Source organism: Pelodiscus sinensis, chromosome Z (genome assembly GCF_052426305.1).
Source record: "Pelodiscus sinensis isolate ZL-2025 chromosome Z, ASM5242630v1, whole genome shotgun sequence".
NCBI lineage: Eukaryota > Metazoa > Chordata > Testudines > Trionychidae > Pelodiscus > Pelodiscus sinensis.
Genome location: NC_143085.1, coordinates 20,162,543 through 20,181,223, shown reverse-complemented (window position 1 = coordinate 20,181,223; position 18,681 = coordinate 20,162,543). Strand labels below are relative to the sequence as shown.

General features: G+C 46.7%; 1 protein-coding gene across 11 annotated transcripts in view; it reads left to right on the top strand.

Moving 5' to 3' along the window:
- Window positions 1-18,681, top strand: part of EP400 (E1A binding protein p400) — a 105,405-nt gene that overhangs the window by 71,014 nt on the left and 15,710 nt on the right. For 10 of the 11 annotated variants that reach the window (XM_089775213.1, XM_075898397.2, XM_089775214.1 and 7 more), the window contains 13 exons: window positions 212-343; window positions 448-492; window positions 583-736; window positions 1,687-1,928; window positions 2,517-2,690; window positions 2,923-2,970; window positions 4,300-4,436; window positions 5,019-5,075; window positions 5,167-5,245; window positions 5,901-6,104; window positions 17,482-17,527; window positions 17,620-17,729; window positions 18,389-18,581. In XM_089775213.1, coding sequence (XP_089631339.1) covers window positions 212-343; window positions 448-492; window positions 583-736; window positions 1,687-1,928; window positions 2,517-2,690; window positions 2,923-2,970; window positions 4,300-4,436; window positions 5,019-5,075; window positions 5,167-5,245; window positions 5,901-6,104; window positions 17,482-17,527; window positions 17,620-17,729; window positions 18,389-18,581 — 1,621 coding nt within the window. The remainder of the gene's footprint in view (window positions 1-211; window positions 344-447; window positions 493-582; window positions 737-1,686; window positions 1,929-2,516; window positions 2,691-2,922; window positions 2,971-4,299; window positions 4,437-5,018; window positions 5,076-5,166; window positions 5,246-5,900; window positions 6,105-17,481; window positions 17,528-17,619; window positions 17,730-18,388; window positions 18,582-18,681) is intronic. The other variant, XM_075898395.2, reaches the window with a different exon arrangement.

The window sequence follows — 18,681 nt, the reverse complement described above, 5'->3', positions numbered from 1 at the left end:
TGGAAAGCAGAACGCCCCTTTATTAAATTTTCATTAAAGATTTTAAAAAATGCAGGTTATATTATTTAAAGAGTGCTTTATCTGAAAATTAAAATAATCAAAAGAATTTGCCCATTTCCCCAAATTCAAGTTGACAATGTCCCGGTAAAGATTTTTGTCCGTGAGGTAGTATTGAATAGAGATTTGTTAAATGGAATGCATTGTTATTTAGGGGGAATTGAATGCTGCAAAAAAAGCATGGGAAACTTATCACCTGAACGAACTGAAAGAAAAGGAGGAAAAAATGCTTTGGGAAGAAGATGATGAACTACTTACCTACACTCGGGAGGATGCATACAACAAGGTAATTATTTAGCAATTCTGGTGTCACTTAAAAGCTGTTCATTCTTGGTGTTGGGCAGTCAGTTCACGGAATCCTTCAAATTGTTGTGTCTCTTTGTTTTATAGGAGTATGTATATGAAGGTCCAGATGGACAAACAGAAATAATGCCAGTAAGTCATATAGGTTTTAATCTATTTGAAGAAAAGGAATCTGCAGCTAATTAACAAATTGTGGTGACTTGTATATTGTGTTTTGTGCAGCTTTGGACTCCCCCTACCCCTCCTCAGGATGATAATGACATCTACATTGATTCTGTTATGTGTTTGATGTATGATACCACCCCAATTCCAGAGTCTAAGTTGCCCCCAGTATACGTCAGGAAGGAGCGTAAGCGTCACAAAACAGATCCATCTGGTAAATATTTGGTTTAGAAAAGTTCTGAGAAGTTATTAGGAAAAGACAAAATAAATTTTCACTTGGAAGACACTAACACCTTACCCCACATAATAACTCTCCAAAAATATCAGAATATCTGATCAAGCAGTTTTTTATGGGCAGGTTTGAAGAATCTGAAAGTTTTTTGTCTATTTAATGATCAATGTCAAAACAAGATAGTCATAAACTTTAACATATTTGTAATAGTGTTTGGTTTTTGTTATTTTGTTGGGTTTTTTTTGTTTTTTGGGGGGGTTTTTTGTTTGGTTTGTTTTTTCCGACTCAGACCTTGGGGCTTATTGTTTAAGATGTCATTTTATTTTGTCTTCATTTGTACTGAAAATACAATGTCTCCTTTCAAAACTTATTTTTCTAATGCAGTAATTAGGTTAAAGTTAATTTGTAATAGGTGTTAAAAATTTTACGTTATTTTTAATGTGAAGAATTCAAAAATCACTGGCCATGTTATATTTGGTTAAACCAGTGACACTCAGACTGAGGCTTGCAACCCCCAACTAGTTATTTGTGTCTCTTGTGGGTCTTTTCATCACATAAAACACTCCTGATTAAATTATTAAATGGCGAGGATGCTTTTATTGTGTTGCAAACAAATTAAGTTCTCAATTAGCGGTAAATTACTAATTTATTTCCTATGTTGAAATTATAATCTAATATTATAACAAATGAGACAATGAAGTCACAGGACTGTCTCTCTTTTGAGTAACATTGGTCCAGAATCCAAAACAGTGATCTCTGAGGTCTGACTATCCTGGAGTTTAACAATACCTTTCAATAGATATTTAATTGGTTTAACCCACAGCCAGTGGTTTTATCTACAGCTAGATAATTACTATTGATTTGTCTGTCATGCTTGCCTTAACAAAATGCCCTCTTTTACTGTGTTACTGAAGATGGCATCACTTTTCTAGTTGCAGGTAGAAAAAAGAAGCAGCGCCATGGAGAGACTGTTATCCCTCCTCGATCACTTTTTGACAGAGCCACTCCAGGGATGCTGAAAATGCGACGAGAAGGCAAAGAACAGAAGAAGAACATATTGTTGAAACAGCAAACACAATTTGCAAAGCCTTTGCCAACTCTTGTCAAACCGGTTGCTGAGGCTGGACAGGATAATCCTGAATGGCTGATTAGTGAAGACTGGGCACTACTTCAAGTAAAATTAACCCTTTGCTTTCCAATTTCATTATTTTGCTGTAATGTTGTTGTTAACTTTGGACATGACTATTTTCTGACTTCATCCCTGGAAATGTTATTTCTAGTTTCTAGGGGCTAAACTCACACTTGGCCTTCTGTTCCGATTGTGGGACAACATGTAGCTATACTGCTTCAGGAACAGATCAGGGATCAAAACTGTGACTGTTTTCCTTTTGCTCCACAAAGGGAGTAAGCGGTATCAGCCCTCTTCCTGGCACATCTTCCCATACACGTCAAATCAGTTGTGCTGGCTGAGGTGTTGAAGAATGCAGCCAGAGTGTGTGGGAGAGAAGCCTCAGGCAGCTTCTTTTTCTCTCCCACATTGTAGCAAATATTGTGGGAAGCTTGTGCAGGGGAATTAGATCATCTTTTATTCGATTGTTCCTCTGTGCATGCGGCTTCTCCAAAAGGATCTTTTGGGGCTAACTTCAGAATAAGGTTTCTTTATGACTAAATAAATGGCTTGGGCGACATACAAAAAAAATTTAGTTTAGAAGTTTATAGTGATTTTATGTCACCTTCAATTTTGCACCTTCTGATTTTCCAGGCAGTGAAGCAATTACTGGAACTTCCTTTAAACCTTGCTGTCATGTCACCGGCGCACACACCCAATTGGGATCTTGTTAGTGATGTTGTTAACTCATGTAGCCGAGTCTATCGCTCACCTAAACAATGCCGAAACCGATATGAAAATGTCATTATTCCAAGAGAAGAAGGAAAAGTGAGTTTAAGTTGAATGGTTCATCCTTTTGAACTTCAGTTTGTAGCATTCTTTTTTGGAACTCCGAAACATGTTTTTATTAAACAGCTCATCAGCACACCCGAATAACTTTTAAAAGTATGTAGGAGTATATTTATTAGGATTTTCACTTATTTTGTGATTGACTTTGAAAAGACAAAGCATCTGAACAAAATCTGCTACAAAAAATCTAATTTTCCTTCTTATTTTACAGTTAATGTATGAAGCTAATTCTAAAAAGAAGACAAAAAGCATTTATAAGGTGAGTATTGGAATTCTTTCTAAATTAAATACAAAGACTAGGGCTATGTCTAGACTGCAGGCTTCTTTCGAAAGAGCCTCTTTCGAAAGGGAGCGTCTAGACTGCACGGAGAAATTTCGAAAAAGCGGCTTGCTTTTTCGAAAGAAAGCATCCAGTGAGTCTGGATGCTCTCTTTCGAAGAAGCCCTATTTACATTGAAGAACGCCTTCTTTCGAAAGAGGAACTTTCAAAAGAAGGCGTTCTTCCTCGTAAATTGAGGTTTACCGCCATCGAAAGAAAAGCCGCGTTCTTTCGAATTAATTTTGAAAGAACGCGGCTTGAGTCTGGACGCAGGGGAAGTTTTTTCGAAAAAAGGCTACTTTTTTCGAAAAAACCCCTGAGTCTGGACACAGCCTAGGATACTAAGTATCGGTAGAGGTGGACAGATAATTCCTAGAACATCTATACTGAGTATTTATTGAATACTGAAACAGCAGTTAAAATTCTGATTTTTTTTTTCTTGTTGGTATAGTAGCTTGACACCAGATTTCCACACAATATAATTACATACAGTTTTGTTGTTTCAGTTTAATCACTAGTGAGTATTTGTCTACTTCATAAAAGCACCACCTTATTTATCATGATTATTATCATAGTACTTAACACTTGTAATAGTACAATTCATATTACAATCTAAATGATTTAGAATTAATGAATTAATTTGAAAACACCCATTTATGATATAGCATTATGCACATTATATAAAAGCAGAAACTGATTCACTTAGCTAAGTGACTTTCCCCAAATCATTCAGCAAGATATATAGAACTGGGAGTAGACCCAGTTCTGACTTCATCCCATTTTCAAAGTAGTAGTCAGGCCACTAGTTTCTCTCAGGAGAAGCTAGATCCTGGAACTAAAAAAGTGTTGTAGCGTAGCATGGCTTTATTAGGAAATCTATGCTGTGGTAATTTTATGGTACTTGTGTATGCTATTACAAATTGCTAATGGATTATTTTATATACTGAATTATGTTCTCAGAATCTAAACTTAAAAAAGGAGTATCTTTCAAATTAGAATTTTTCATTCTGTGTACTGAAGAAGTGGAGGTTCTGGAAGTGTAACCTTGGGAACTGTTCTTTATTCTGCCTTTTCATTATGTAATTTCCATAGAGTTGTGTGACAATGAAGATGATAAACAAGACTAGGCAGAGACCAGTCTGTAATAGATTATGTTGGGCGATATGTGTTTAAATCATTTGTATTAACTAGGTATTTGTGCGTAGACAGAAGTGTTATTTAAGGTTTTTTTTCCCCTAAATGCATAGGCTTTTTATTTTTCATTTCTAGACCAAAAATAGTCGTCCACTTCGTACCAATCAGATCTACGCCCAAGATGAGGGTGCAACCCACACGCAGCTTTATACTAATCATTTTGAGATGATGAAAATGATTGCAGGAAAGAGAAGTCCCCCAATCAAACCCCTGTAAGTTAAATACGATATTTTCTATTTCTCTGTATACTAATGGTGCTGCCAGACTTTTAAACATAGTTATATTCTTGAACATTGTCCTAGCCAAGGACTTTATTACTTTCTCATATTAGTTGTCCAAACTGTTGTAGATGCTCACATGCTTTTCTGTTTAGTTTGTTTGTCTCCCTGTTGTCCTGTGGCTGTGAGAATGGGACAGATTACTTATGTGGATAAATTTTTGGTCCTTTTTTGTGGGGAAGAAGTGACAGTGGGGTAGAGAATACGATTTAAGGAAAGTCTTCCTCATACAGCACTTCCTTTCTGTCTGTTACCAAAAAACAAACAACAACAAAAAAACCAACCCTGAAATCATAGTAATATATGATGCTTATTTGTATAGTGCCTACCAACTCCATTAACATTTTTTGTAAAAGTCTCTCTGCATTAATACATCCATTCATGTGCAACTGCTAGTGCTGTTGGGAATTCCTGAGAAATATCAGAAATGCAAAGCGTTCTCTTACAAAATATGTAAAATTAATTATTTCGTCTGAGCTTTTTCCTCTTCAGTAATGTAGTTTTGGTTAATTTCAGACTTGGCATGAATCCTTTCCAGAAGAATCCAAAGCATGCTTCTGTGCTTGCAGAAAGGTGGGTCATTGTATCTTAAAGGGCCTTAAGATTGGGATTCTCTTTTTTTAAAATGCTTGCTTCTAAATTATTTTACTGCTTCTATTTCTAGTGGAATCAACTATGATAAGCCACTTCCTCCAATTCAGGTTGCATCCCTCCGAGCTGAGCGTATTGCAAAAGAGAAAAAGGTATATCTTTCTTCTTAATTAAATGAACTTCAGTAAGAGTAATAAAATGTGATGCCCTCTGCTTTCATAGGAGCCATATGGTTGCCTCTTCCATCCTTTGCCTGCACTTACCAACATTGTGTTCTGGTTTGCTATGAGTGCATAGTTGTAATATGAGCAGGCTTTAACCCACATTACTTTATTTTATTTTATGTTTTAGATCAGTCTTTTCCTGTGTGATATCCTTCCACAGGAGTAGCCCACTAATTTCTATATTCTAAATAATACCAAAATAAAATTCCACTAGAAAATGAATAACTAATGTAATGGGACTTCTAATGAAGTTTGTTACAATAGAAGTCTGTACATGCAATGTTTCAGTCTTGTTTTTAGTTGTTTGACCATGAAAATCCGGAAGCAGGAAGTTTCCCATTGACCTACCTTAATGTAATAGTATTCAAAAGACTCTTGAGACATGCTCAAAAAATAACCTACTTCCTCCAATTTATTATTGTTCATTACATAGACCCCATTCATATTTTGTCTGGTAAGAGCTACCCTGCTTCATCAGCTTATATCAGGGGATACGATATAGAGCATCTCTGGACTGTTGATGGCTTTCTTACATGTGCTGTTCTGAGGAATTACCAAACCTGTTTCTTTGATGTTTGCCCAGGCTTTGGCTGAACAGCAGAGAGCACAGCAGCAGTCGGGCCCACAGCCTCAGCAACAACAGCAAGCTGGGCAACAGCAAACACAGCAGTCAGCTATACAGCAAGCACAAGCTCAGCCTCAACCACAGACTCAAGCACAGGTAGTTCAGCAGCCACAGGCAGTGGTACAGACTGCAGTAACCACTGTGGCCAACACGGCAGTATTGGTAAGAAAGGGAAAGCTTGCTGTTCTTGAAGCAGCGACTTCAGTTCTTGTCTGTGCACCATTTGTGCCTATGTTCTTTGAGTTGAAAGTGAGATACACAGCAGTATATTTTTAATTTCCTGGATAGGCTGTGTGTCTTGGTTTTCAGCCACTCATTATATTACTTGGAAAATTCATGTTGGAGTGAGGCAGTGGTATTCTCTGTGAAAAAAGAAATGTCATCAACAAGGACACCTGCCAATACAACCAACTTTTCCTCTGATACATCTGATACATGGTACATGGGGGAAAAAAAAGCATCCTGATAATTTGGGGATCAAATTTATCTGTAGTTTAAAAAAAAAACAAAAAAACTCTATCTGTGGAGATGTTTTATCTGGAGGAATATGGCACAGTGCGGTTCAAGAGATGCATTTTCTTTGTGGAACTCTTGTTCTTCGAGTGATTGCTCATGTCCATTCCATGTAGGTGTGTGCGCGCAGCGTGCACGCGTTGTTGGAGATTTTTCCCTCAGCAGTACCTGTTGGGCCAGCAGGGAGCCTCCTACAGTGACGCCGGTATACTGACTGATATATACCAATGCTGGCCCCCCCACTCTCTCAGTTCCTTCTTACCGCTGTGATGGTTGTTGGAACATGCCCTAGCTCTTGCTTAAGCAAATGCTTCTAGTACTTGAGTAGTTCTTTTGTTCCTGTTATCTGTTAAGAGTTGTAAATTGAGTTAGGGTAGTTATCTGTGTTTGTTTGCCACTGCAACACGCCATGCACCTGTGGAGAGGCATGTCCAGACCACAAGGATTCAAACCTTGCAAGAAGTGCCACTGGCCCATGCCCTGCAGCGATCCACATTCATCCTCCCTGAAGTGCCTGGGAGAGGGTGCCTGCAAGATGTCATGCACGAAGCGGGAGAGAGATCATGCCTCAAGATCATCCTCATGGAGGCAGCCCTAACACCAGCACTGGCGTCCAACCTGGTACCGACATCTCAGAGTGCACTGGCATTGGTGCAGGAGACTTCGGCACGCTCTCGCACCTCCCCGACACTGCAAAGGCCTTGGCACTGGTCGCAGTCCCCGGTGCCGCAAAAGAAGAAGAGGCCTAACAGAGGTAGATTGCCTCCGCAGGCGTGCACTCTGTGCTCCCTTCAGTGGGGCTTGTGGCACCATCAAGCGCCAAGCCCGGACCATAATGGTTGGGCAAACATTTATCCCTGCACCAGGAGCCCAACCCACTTGGGGACTTCCCAGAACCCTTCACTCCGGAGGCCTTCAGGGCAGCCAGGGACCTGATTGAGTTGTCTCCTTTGTTCCCCCAACACCAACCCCCGTCAGGGACCATGGGAACAGCTGGCACCAACCAACATCGAGGGCGTCTGACGATGTAGTCGGGGAGGCCAGAAAATACTACTCCGGCACTGATGACTGCTCCAACCCTGGCACCGGATGTGGTTTGGGATGCGGCACCAGGCCCGGCACCAACACAATGCCACCATGTGGTGCCATCCATGGCACCCAGCTCCATGGCTCCTACCTCCAGCCAGAGGTTACCAGCCCTGGGCACGGCCAAGCTATCCCCGTACCCCCACTACTGCGGCAAACCTGAGTCAATGGCCAGACACACTCTGGAGTCAGCAGCGATCCCAACATGGTTGGTTTCGGAGTACTCGACCGACTCAGAGGCAGAGTCAACTTGGTCGTCGAGGGGCTCCAGAGCCTGCTCCTGGCACCAGTCCCACTCGCGGCACCAATCGCGGCACTGCAGCTCCTCTGCTCACCACCACCAATAGCACTGGGCACAGCCAGTTCCAGTGCCGGTGATGCAACAAACCTGGGCCCTGCACCACCGAGTCAGTGGCCATTCTGGACCCCCTGGGCCTACCACCAGAGCCAGGATGTGGATCCTTCGAGGTCAGGGTCGGTCATCTCGGGCTTCTAGCTCCTCCATCAGTGACTCCTCTGAATCAATCTCCGACCCAGCACAGTCGCTGCCTCCCAGTCAGGCATTCCTGAGACCATTGGGAAGCAGGGCTCCACCAACCCAGCCACCACCGGCATCTGTGTCTGGGACCTCACAGGAACCTTCGCAAACAGTGGCTTCTGTGGAGATGGCCCCAAAGGAGTCATCGTCATCCTCCCCAGACGAGGCCTTAGGGGATACCCTTCCATCCATGCCCTCTGTGGACGCTAGGGCCCACCAAGACGTCCTTCACCAACTGGCACAGAGCATGGGGGCCCAAGCTGAGAAGGTGTGCAAGGATTCCGACCCCACAGTGGATATCCTCCAGCCTGACACCCTCACCAGAGTGGCTCTACTGATTAATAAAATGGTGACCAAGATCTCCAAGGCCCTCTGGCAAACCCCGGTCTCCATACCACCAACAGACGAGGGCCGAGTGGCGTTATTTTGTGCTTCTGGAGGGCAACAAGTACCTGTTCTCTCACCCACCCCTGGGATTGCTGGTGATGCAGGCTGTGAACCAAAGGGAGAGAGAGGAGCAACCAGCTGCCCCCTACACAACTGGGGGCATCCAGCTCCGTATTGCTAACCAACAGGTACTGTTGTCAAGGTACGCGTACAGCACCTGGGCCTCCATGGACAAGTTCACAGACTTGCTCGCAAGAGACTAATGACCTGACTTCAAGACCCTCCATGAGAAGGAAAGGGTGATCTACAAGGCAGCACTCCAAGCAGCCCTTGATTGGGCCAATGCTGCTGTCCACGCCATGGCCACAGGAATAGTTCTACACCGCAGCTTCTGGTTGCATGGGTCCCAGGTGCCCCCCGAACTCCAAAACACCATTCAGGACCTTCTTTTCGAAGGATTCTCGCTGTTCTCAGAACAGACGGACCAGTGCCTCCATGGCCTGAAGGACACCCATGCAGTGCTTAAATTCCTGGGCATGCACATGCCAACCAACCAGAAGCGTTCGTTCTTGGGCAGGAACACTGTCAGACTGCCCCAACAGGCCCCGCGATGATACATGCATGCATGCCATAAATGGCATGCAGTCAATTTTCTGTGGTGCACGGGGTGGGAGCTCAGTCCTCCCTCCCCCACACGCAGCAGCCAAGCAGCAGCTTGAGCCTCAGGATTGTTGTGCAGCTCTGGTTTCCTGCTGTGGGGGGATGGTGGGAGAGGCGCACGTACAGCATAGCATAGGGGCCAGGGCTGCCCAGCAAGACCCTATGCTGAGCTCCACGTCCCTGGGACTGTCCCTACTTGGCCTGGGTGATCAGCTGGCAGGAGCAGGGAGGGTTGGGTTAATGTCACTCCTTGCTTTACAGGCTCAGCCTCCTGCTCCAGGAGAGGGTAGGGAGGGAGCTGCTCCGCAAATCAGGGCTGGGTGGCCAGTCACATGCAAGTCCTCCTTGCATCTTATCTTTCTGTGGGTATGTCTACACAGCAGTTATTTTGAAATAACAGTCCTTATTTTGAAATAACTTTCCTAGCATCTACGCAGCCAAACCGCTATTTTGAAATAAATTCGAAATACTGGAGCGCTTACTTCGAATTTGGTAAATCTCATTCCACAAGGAATAACGCCAAATTCTAAATATCTATTTTGAAATAAGTGCTGTGTAGACACTTATTTCGAAATAGGGGGCTTCCAGCCTTCCCAGGGTGCCCTGGTGGCCCCTTCAGCCTCAACCAAGAACACTTCTCTCCCTCCCACCCCACCAGAGCCTTTAAAGGGGTAGACTCTGGCCACAGTGCCTGTGCCAGCTCCAAGCCTGCCAGCCCAGAGCCAGCAGTCACTGTCCTTGAACCAGTGGCCCCAGAACATGAGCTAGCAAGCCACTGGCAGCCATCTCCCCAGGAGCAGCCTGCCAGGGCCCGGAGGAGGCAGGCACCTTCCTGGTCCAGAGTGAAGATCATGGACCTTATTCAGGTTTAGTGGGGATGCCCCCAGCATCCATGATCTCTGCACTAGACAGAGGAACACGGCTGTCTATGGCAGGATAGCTGCCAGCCTGGCCATCAAAGGTCACATGCGAACCCAGGAGCTGGTTTGCATGACAATCAAGTTGGTCCAACAAGACCCCCAAACCCGAGCTCACCCTCCCCCTTCTTCCCCTTGCTTCCCCCTTCCAGCTCCCTCCTCCCAGGTTTCCCCCTCCTTCTCCCACCCTCTCTTCTCTCCTTTCCCGCCTCCTTTCCCCAGTCTCACCAGAGTTTTATTCCCTCCTCACCAGTTTTGTTAAATAGAGAGTTTGTGTTAATGAAAATATGTGTATTTTATTTTACATCAGGAAGGAGGATTAGGGAGGGGTAAATGGAAGGATGTGAGGGAGGAATGAGGCACAAGACCCCAGTGGGGCACACCAGGGAGACTGTTAGTGCTCCTCAGGGTGGAAGCTCTCCCACAGGGCCTCCTGGATACTGACAGCCCCCTGATGGACCTCCCGGATAGCAGCCTGCAGAAAGTGCAGCCAGGCTCGCAGCAATGCGTCCAAGAGAAGCACCAGAATGCCCAGGGGTAGCTCTGGCTCCATGTTGCAGAGTGCTGTGGTGTCCCAAGTGAGGGCAACCAGAGCATGCAGAGACACAATGCTTTTCTGTCCCTCATTGGGGTAGACAAGCAAGCAGGGAAACTTTAGAACTGGCTGTCTGGGGGGAGGGGGAGTCCCTTTAAGCACAGACCTCAGATAGCCTCAGGCAGCAGTCACACACAGTAAGTCCTGACCTGGTGCCCTGCCGGAACTGGTTCTCAACAGCCTTAAATGCAATTCAGAGTCCACTCAGTGTGGACGTGCTATTTTGAAATAGCAAAATGCTATTTCGAAATGTATTTTGGGAATAGACACGTTATTTCAAAATCTATTTCAAAATAACTATTTCGAAATAACACTAGTGTAGACATACCCTGTGTGAATGAGAATTTCAGCCCATTTGCAGGCACTGCCAGAAAGCCAATAGGTCTGTACATTGTTCAGTAATATGCTCCCAGCATTAGACCTAGGACATTTGCTTCTCTCCGTGTCTCCAGCAGAATAGCTGCTTCTAATGCCAGTGGATATTTCTGCTAGCAGCTCAGACCATCATTCATTATTTCCCCCCAAGTTCCGAGCTATGTCTGTCTGGGGCTTGTTGCTTTTCTATGGATCAGTCTTTGCCAGCCCCTGTTCTGACCCCCTCAGTTACTGACAGTAAAACATAAAAACATAAGACTGGCCATACTGGATCAGACCAAAGGTCCATCTAGCCAAATATTCTGTCTTCCAACAATGGCCAATACCAGATGCCCCAGAGGGAGGGAACACAACAGGTAATCCTTTTGTGATCCCTCTCCTGTCACCCACCTCCAGAGAAACAGAGGTTAGGGACACCATTCCTACCCATCCTGGCTAATAGCCATTGATTGTCCTAGCCTCCTTGAATCTATCTAGCTCTTCTTGGAACCCTGTTGAAGTCTTACATCCTCTGGCAGGGAGTTCCAGAGGCTGACTGTGTGCTGAGTGATGAAAAACTTCCTTATGTTTGCTTTAAACCGGCTTTAATTTCATTTGGTGACTGCTAGTTCTTATATTGTGGGAATAAGTAAATAACTTTTCCTTATTCACTTTTTCTACAACAGTCATATCCCCCTCTTAGTCTCCTCTTTTCTAAGCTGAAAAGTCCCAAGTATTTTTAATCTCTCGTCATATGGGACCTGTTCCAAACCCCTAATCATTTTTGTTGCCCTTTTCTGAATCTTTTCCAATGCCAATATATCTTTCTTGAGATGAGGTAATCACATCTGTATGCAGTATTCAAGATGTGGGAATACAATGATTTTAAATAGAGGCATTCAGATTTCCTCAGCCCAGCAGATTTTCTGGCAGACTTCTTCCCTCCATGATACTGCATACTTGTTGGCTTTGGATTTTTAAGCTAAATAGCTGCTTCAACATCTGCATATAAAAGTAAATCTATGTTCTTTTTCGAGTGGTTGCTCATGTCCATTCGAAGTAGGTGTGCGCACTGCGTGCACTGCGTCTTCCGGAGCATTTTCCCTAGTGGTACCCGTAGTGCCGGCAGGGTGCCCCCTGGAGTGGCGCCGCCATGGCGGGGCATAAGTACCCCTGCCGGCGCTGCCCCACCTCAGTTCCTTCTTACCGCCGTGACGGTCGTTGGAGCGTCTCTGTCTCTCTTAGTCAGTCAGTTAGTTAATGGTTCCCGTTCTTCTACCTTGATTGTAAATAGTTCTCTTAGTTAGATAGTTAGGTTCTTTGTTTTCTCTCCCCCCTCGGGGGTGAGGAATGCCAGGGCCTCAGGGCTTTAAGGCGTGCACTGCCTGCGGGAAGTTTATGCCCACAGGCGACTCACACAACAGTTGTCTGGGTGAGGGCCATCTCGCAGTCGCCTGTAAGATCTGCAAGTCTTTTAAGAAAGGGAGAGAGTTTCCCGCCTAAAACTTCTCCTCATGGAGACGGCGTTACAGCCGCTGCCGTCGGAGCATCCGACGGTACGCGGCGCACCAGCATCTACATGCGATGTTCCTCGGCACCGTGCATCCACGTCGAGATCCCAGCACCGGTCTCACTCTCCGGCGTCCAAGAGGGTGAAGAAGTCCCACGGAAGATCCCCTTTAAAAAAGACCACGTTGGTCGGGTACCGCGGTGCCGGCTCACCGGTGCATACATCGACTGCGGTGCGCCACAGTCAGCGAGAAGGTCTCGATAGTCCAGGGCGCCTGCCTTCTCACTGCCCATCCACGCCAGACACATTCGAAGTGGTGCAGGACCTTATTAGCCTCACTACCTCCCCCCCATCTTCAGTTGAGGTGGAAGGGTTGAGGTCACCCTTGCCAAAGGCTGATTTGCTTATGGCTTCGCCTCCGCATGACCCTGGCCGGCATGCTCGGGCGCCTTATGCGTCGGGACCATCCCATGTGGGACCAGTACCGATCGCCTCAACAGTGACACAACTTTCGACACCGGGTCGCCAGTCTCGCTCAACTTCGGGCCATGCCCGACCCTCAGTGACGCTGGTCTCTCTCCCAGCTCCTCGTTTGGCGGCACCGGTACCGTACTCTCTCAGCCATGTGGCGTCCATTGTGGCACCACTGTCTTCCATGGCACCTAGCCCCCTGGAACCTGTGTCCGTCTCCGCACCGTCGCAAGCACCTGCATCAACCACGTGGACCTTGCCGGTGCCCCAGTTGACAGTTGCATCAGGACACTCGGCACCGAGCCTGAGTGGTTCAGCGGCTCTCCCAACGCCGTGTCCGGTACCGGGCCTGGGTCCCCCAGTACCATGCGAAAACTCTTCCAGCACCGGGTCTGGGCACCCCGGTTCCGCAACTGCTGGCGGCAACTCTCCCGGCACCGGGCCTGAGCACCCCGGTGCCGCAACTGCCGGTGGCAACTCTCCTGGCACCGGGCCTAAGCACCCCGGTGCCGCAATCGGCGGCAAGTTTCCCGGCACCGGGCATGGGACCCCTGGTGCCACAACACGTTCACCCCCACCGTATCCATGCCGGCAAGCTGGAATCCATGGCCAGGTTTGCCCCGCACCCTTCGTCGGCTCGCCCGTGCCGGAGTCCGACTACTCATCAGATTCGGACGCCACTTCCATCCGTTCGGGGTCCTCGGGAGCATCCTTGACCCATAGATCCCGTTCTCGACATTGGCGGGACCATTCGCTGATGCAGCAAACCTGGCCCCCGCATCCGCAGTGGCCTTTTTGGACTCCTTGGGCTTATCATCAATGGCAGGGACCAGTGCCTCCTTCTCTGGTGTCGGAGGCTTCGGGTCGCCGATTGCAGCCCTCGGTGTCACTGTCTCGACCTCCCCCCTTCCCACACGGGGCACCGCAGCCCGACCTAGCGGCAGAGGTCCCAGTGCTGGAGCCGGGCCCGGAGGTGGCGCAATATGTTCCACCAGCATTGCACTCTGCACCGTCCATAAACCCGGCACCGATGCAGGAGTTGTCCTCATCGTCGTCTCCTGATGAGGCCCTGGCAGACCCAGCACCGAATCTGCCTACTATGGATGCCTGTACGCATCAAGAGTTGCTTCGTCGCCTGGCATCCAATCTGGGCATCCCGGTGGAACCTGTCATAGAGGATACAGATCCAGTGGCGGACATCCTGGCCGATGATGCACCCGCACGTTTGGCTTTGCCGCTGAACAAAACGGTGGCCAAGATTACTAATGCCCTGTGGCAGACGCCGGCGACCTTGACCCGTACCTTGAAAGGGGCTATTATGTTCCACAGATGGGGCATGAACATCTGTATTCGCAGCCCATCCCGGGATCCCTGGTCGTGCAGGCTGCAGCTCAAAAAGAAAGGCTGCCCCAGCCGGGACCCTCTCCAAAGGCGAAAGAGCCTAAGCACCTGGATTTGATGGGTCGTAAAGTTTACGCCACAGGTGCGGTGCAACTTCGCATCACAAACCAACAGGCAATGTTGAGCCGGGACGCCTTCAACACTTGGCAGGCTGTGGAGAAATTCAGGGACAGGCTTCTGGCTGAGGACCGCCAGGAGTTCGCGGCCATCGCTTCAGAGGGGAAGCTTATTGTCCAGACGGCTCTCCAGGTGTCCCTGGACACAGTTGACTCGGCAGCCCGTGCTAAGGCATCTGGGGTTGTCATGCACCATGGTGCCTGACTGCAAGTCTCTGGGATTCCCCCCGATGTCCAGAATACTATCCAGGACTTACCCTTTGATAGCAAAACTTTGTTCTCGGAGCATACCGACTCTAGGCTCCATACGCTAAAGGACACAAGGTCTACCCTTAAGTTCTTGGGCATTCACACGCCTGCCCCTCAGCGTCGCCAGCTGCCCTATAGGCAACAGGGGAGGGCGCAGCCCCAGGTCCCCCGTGGGGATTACTGGAGGCGCTGCTCCCGGGCCTCCGGTGGAGGTTCCGGAGCGGCTGCGCACCCCCCAGGCGCTAGGAGTTGCCGTCTCCCCAGGGCAGACAGCCAGCGGGGAGGACCCCACAGCTCTTCCCGTCGGCCAAGCCCCAATTTTGATGTGCTGATAGAGAGTTGCGCACCAGTCTCCTACCCTGGCCCCCCGTTTGGGGCCAGGCTATCCCATTTTGCCCATGCTTGGGCACTAATCACAACAGACGCCTGGGTATTAACAATAGTAAATGGAGGCTATGCCATTCCCTTCTTGGGCCGGCCACCTTCCAACCCCCCTTTCCCGTCCCTCTTCAGGGACACCCCTCTTGAACACATCATGTGTCAGGAGGTGTCCGTGCTCCTCACGAAAGGGAGCAGTAGAGGAGGTCCCTCCACACCTGTGGGGACGGGGATTCTATTCCCGATACTTTGTTGTCTTCAAACCAAAAGGAGGAGTCCGTCCCATCTTGGACCAAAGATATCTGAACAAGGCGTTCATAAAACACAAATTCAGAATGATAACCTTAGCCTCAGTCATTCCAGTGCTACAGTTAGGAGACTGGTACGCAACTCTCGACTTCAAGGACGCGTACTTCCATGTGGCGATCAAAACCAGCCACAGGAGGTTTCTCAGGTTTACTGTTGGCCAGCACCATTTTCAGTTTATGGTGCTCCCTTTTGGCCTGTCAACGGCACCCAGAGTGTTCACCAAGTGCATGGCAGTGGTTGCGGCGTTTCTCCACAAGCAGGGGTACCTCGACGATTGGCTAATCCGAGGTCGCTCTTACGAGCAGGTAAAGGCTCACGTGTCACTCACGAAGGCCCTCTTCCTAAAGCTTGGGCTCATGCTGAACAAGGAAAAGTCATCCCTGACCCCCTCTCAGCATCTCGAATTCGTGGGTGCCCTCCTCGTTGCAAGGGTAGCAAGAGCTTTCCTCCCCAGGAGCAGGTTCCTCTCCATAGTGGAGCTGATTTCTGGGTTAACGCGGTCCCCTGTCATGACCCCTCAGATCTGCTCAAGGCTCCTGGGCCATATGGCTGCATGCACATACACGGTATGCTATGCCAGAATGAGAATGAGACCTCTGCAGGCTTGGTTGGCAAAGGCCTTCAGTCAGTCTTTGGGACTCGATCCTCACAGTGCCCCCGGAGATGCTAGCCTCCCTACAGTGGTGGACCCAGGAGGCTGTGGTGTGCAGTGGGGTTCCTTTCAGCACCCCTTCCACCTCCCTTACGCTAGTCACAGATGCCTCCAACCTGGGCTGGGGAGCACACCTCGGGCAGCACAGGACTCAGGGTCTGTGGTCCCCTATAGAACGGACCCTCCATATAAACGTCCGGGAGTTGCTTTAGCTGGGAGTTAGGACAGGACAGACTGCTGATGCCTGCTAGTTTGAGATGCAGGATTTTATCCCAGCCCCCACCTGGGCTTGGGAGGAGCAGATTGTACAGGTAGGTAGGTGGGGGAAAGAGGGTGTGGGTGGGTGTTATCATCTGTGCAGTGAGGTGGAAGCAGGAGACAGTTTATTTGGGGTATCTGACTCATTTATTGCAATCCAGATTGCAGTCCTCTCTGACTGGGTTGGAGCGGGGTAGGAAAACAGACTGCATGGGGGGTGCTAGGAGGACATTTGCATGATTACATTTCAAGCAAAGATTATGTATGTGTTAATGGTTTACAGTAAGAAAGAGGAAAAAATATTATTTTAACAGAATTTTTTTGGAGTGTTGCAGATATCTAAAACTCTGATCTTACTGTTTTAGTACCACAGGATTTAAAAAAAATTAAGACTGCATCTTAATTTATTTATTAATGAAACTCCTGTAAGTAATGCTGTTGCTGTATTATTAACTTGAAAAACTATCAATGGCATGCAGGCCCATAAATAGAAGTGATTAAATTAAATCTCAGCACACCACTTCTGACCCGTGCTAACCTGTAGATACTGTAGGCCAGATTAATTCCCAGTGATGTAAGAAGTTTTCACAAAATTACTCCTTGGTGTCTAGATTCTGTTAAGCAGATGAAAACCTAAAAGCTCTGTGAAACAACATACACTCTTTGGTGGGAGGCAGTGATTGTGGAGGGGAGAGAAGAACTGTTTATACCACTTTACAACTCTGATCCTGCAATTGGATCCATGAAATCAGGCCCATGAAATGCCTTCTAACTTCAGTGTGGCTCTGAACAAGCCCAGAGTCAGTGCTGTTGGAGCTGATTACAGAATTCAGGCTGCTGTTTCTAAGGCTGCAGAGTGTGTGTGTTATATTATGCATATAGTGCTGATTTAATTTTGTTAGAGAAGAATCCAAGTACCACAGCTCTGGGAGACTGTACATGTGCATAGCTGTACAAGTGCAATGTGATGAACTTATACATACATAACTGTGTGCTTTATTGGAAAATTTTTATAAATGTCGTTAATTCTTATTCTCACAATAGGGCAGTTATATTATGTTAAATAGAAAAGTCATTTTAAAGATCTGTGCTAAGTTGTTTTCTGATTTTTCTCAGAACTATTATTCAAATTTTATTCTAAACAGGCTGGTGCAATCAAAACAGCGGTCACTGGAACAAGTATACAGACTGGTAAGATGTTTTAGGAAAGCACTTGGGGTATAGGTTAAAAAAAAAGCTACTTTGTTTTTGTAGTCTCATATTTTTCTTGGTTTTACTTTCAGCTACTGTAAGTGGGAATGTTATAGTGAATACAGTTGCTGGAGTCCCTGCTGCTACCTTTCAGCCTATCAATAAACGTCTCGCTTCACCTGTTATACCTGGGACACTGACGGTGAGTGAATGGCAGTAGTTGTACTGTAATTTAATTATTTTTAGTTGTAGACTGTAGCAGCTAGTGAAAATGTGGTATTATTCTAAATGAGACCTGGATACTCGGAATAAGAGAAATTAGAGGAGAAGACTTTTTACATCATTTAGCCTTTAGGTCTGCCAGTCTATGTCTTATCAGTGATTTTTTTTTAAATATGTGAAAATATAGACCTCTAAAAATGATGAATGCAAATGGAAGAAAATTCACACTTCAGTATTATAGTTAAGAGCAGTGTTCCCTGGCAGCTGAGTGCTTGGGAGTCTTCCCAGGAGAAATTCAAAGGCCATCTAGCTGATTAGCACAGCAACCACCAGCAGCAGCATGTATTTCTTCTGGTGGTACACATTCTCACTTGCCTTGGTGTATATAACAAAATTTGTTCTGCACATGGATAGAAAAAATTAGAGCGAGTATTGGCTTCCAGTTCAGAATGCTGAGAATGTTGTGACTGGCCATTCATTAGATATCTTGAAGTATTTTAGACAGACTAGAGAGGTATGTACATACTTGCTTTTATTTATGACATTTGTACCTAACAATATGTTCTTTGTTTCCAGAAGGTTCTGTGATTTTAAATGCAAGTTGAAAGTAGTGAAGAATAATGGTTTTCTTCTTCTTAGACCTCAGGAGGTGGTACTTCTGCTCAGGTTGTGCATACTCAGCAACGAACAGCAGCAGCACCAGAATTGGTGACCATAGCCTCTACCCAAGGTGTTCGAGCAGTAACATCTGTGACAGCATCAGCCGTGGTAACTACCAACCTAACTCCAGTACAGACCCAGGCAAGATCCTTAGTGACTCAGGTTACACCAGGTAAACACTGCATGGGGTTTCTTTCTTAGTGTACTTTTAAGTGCTTAAACTTCCTGTAGCTTACTTGATTATCTCAGCCTCAGAATACTGGAGTCAGAAT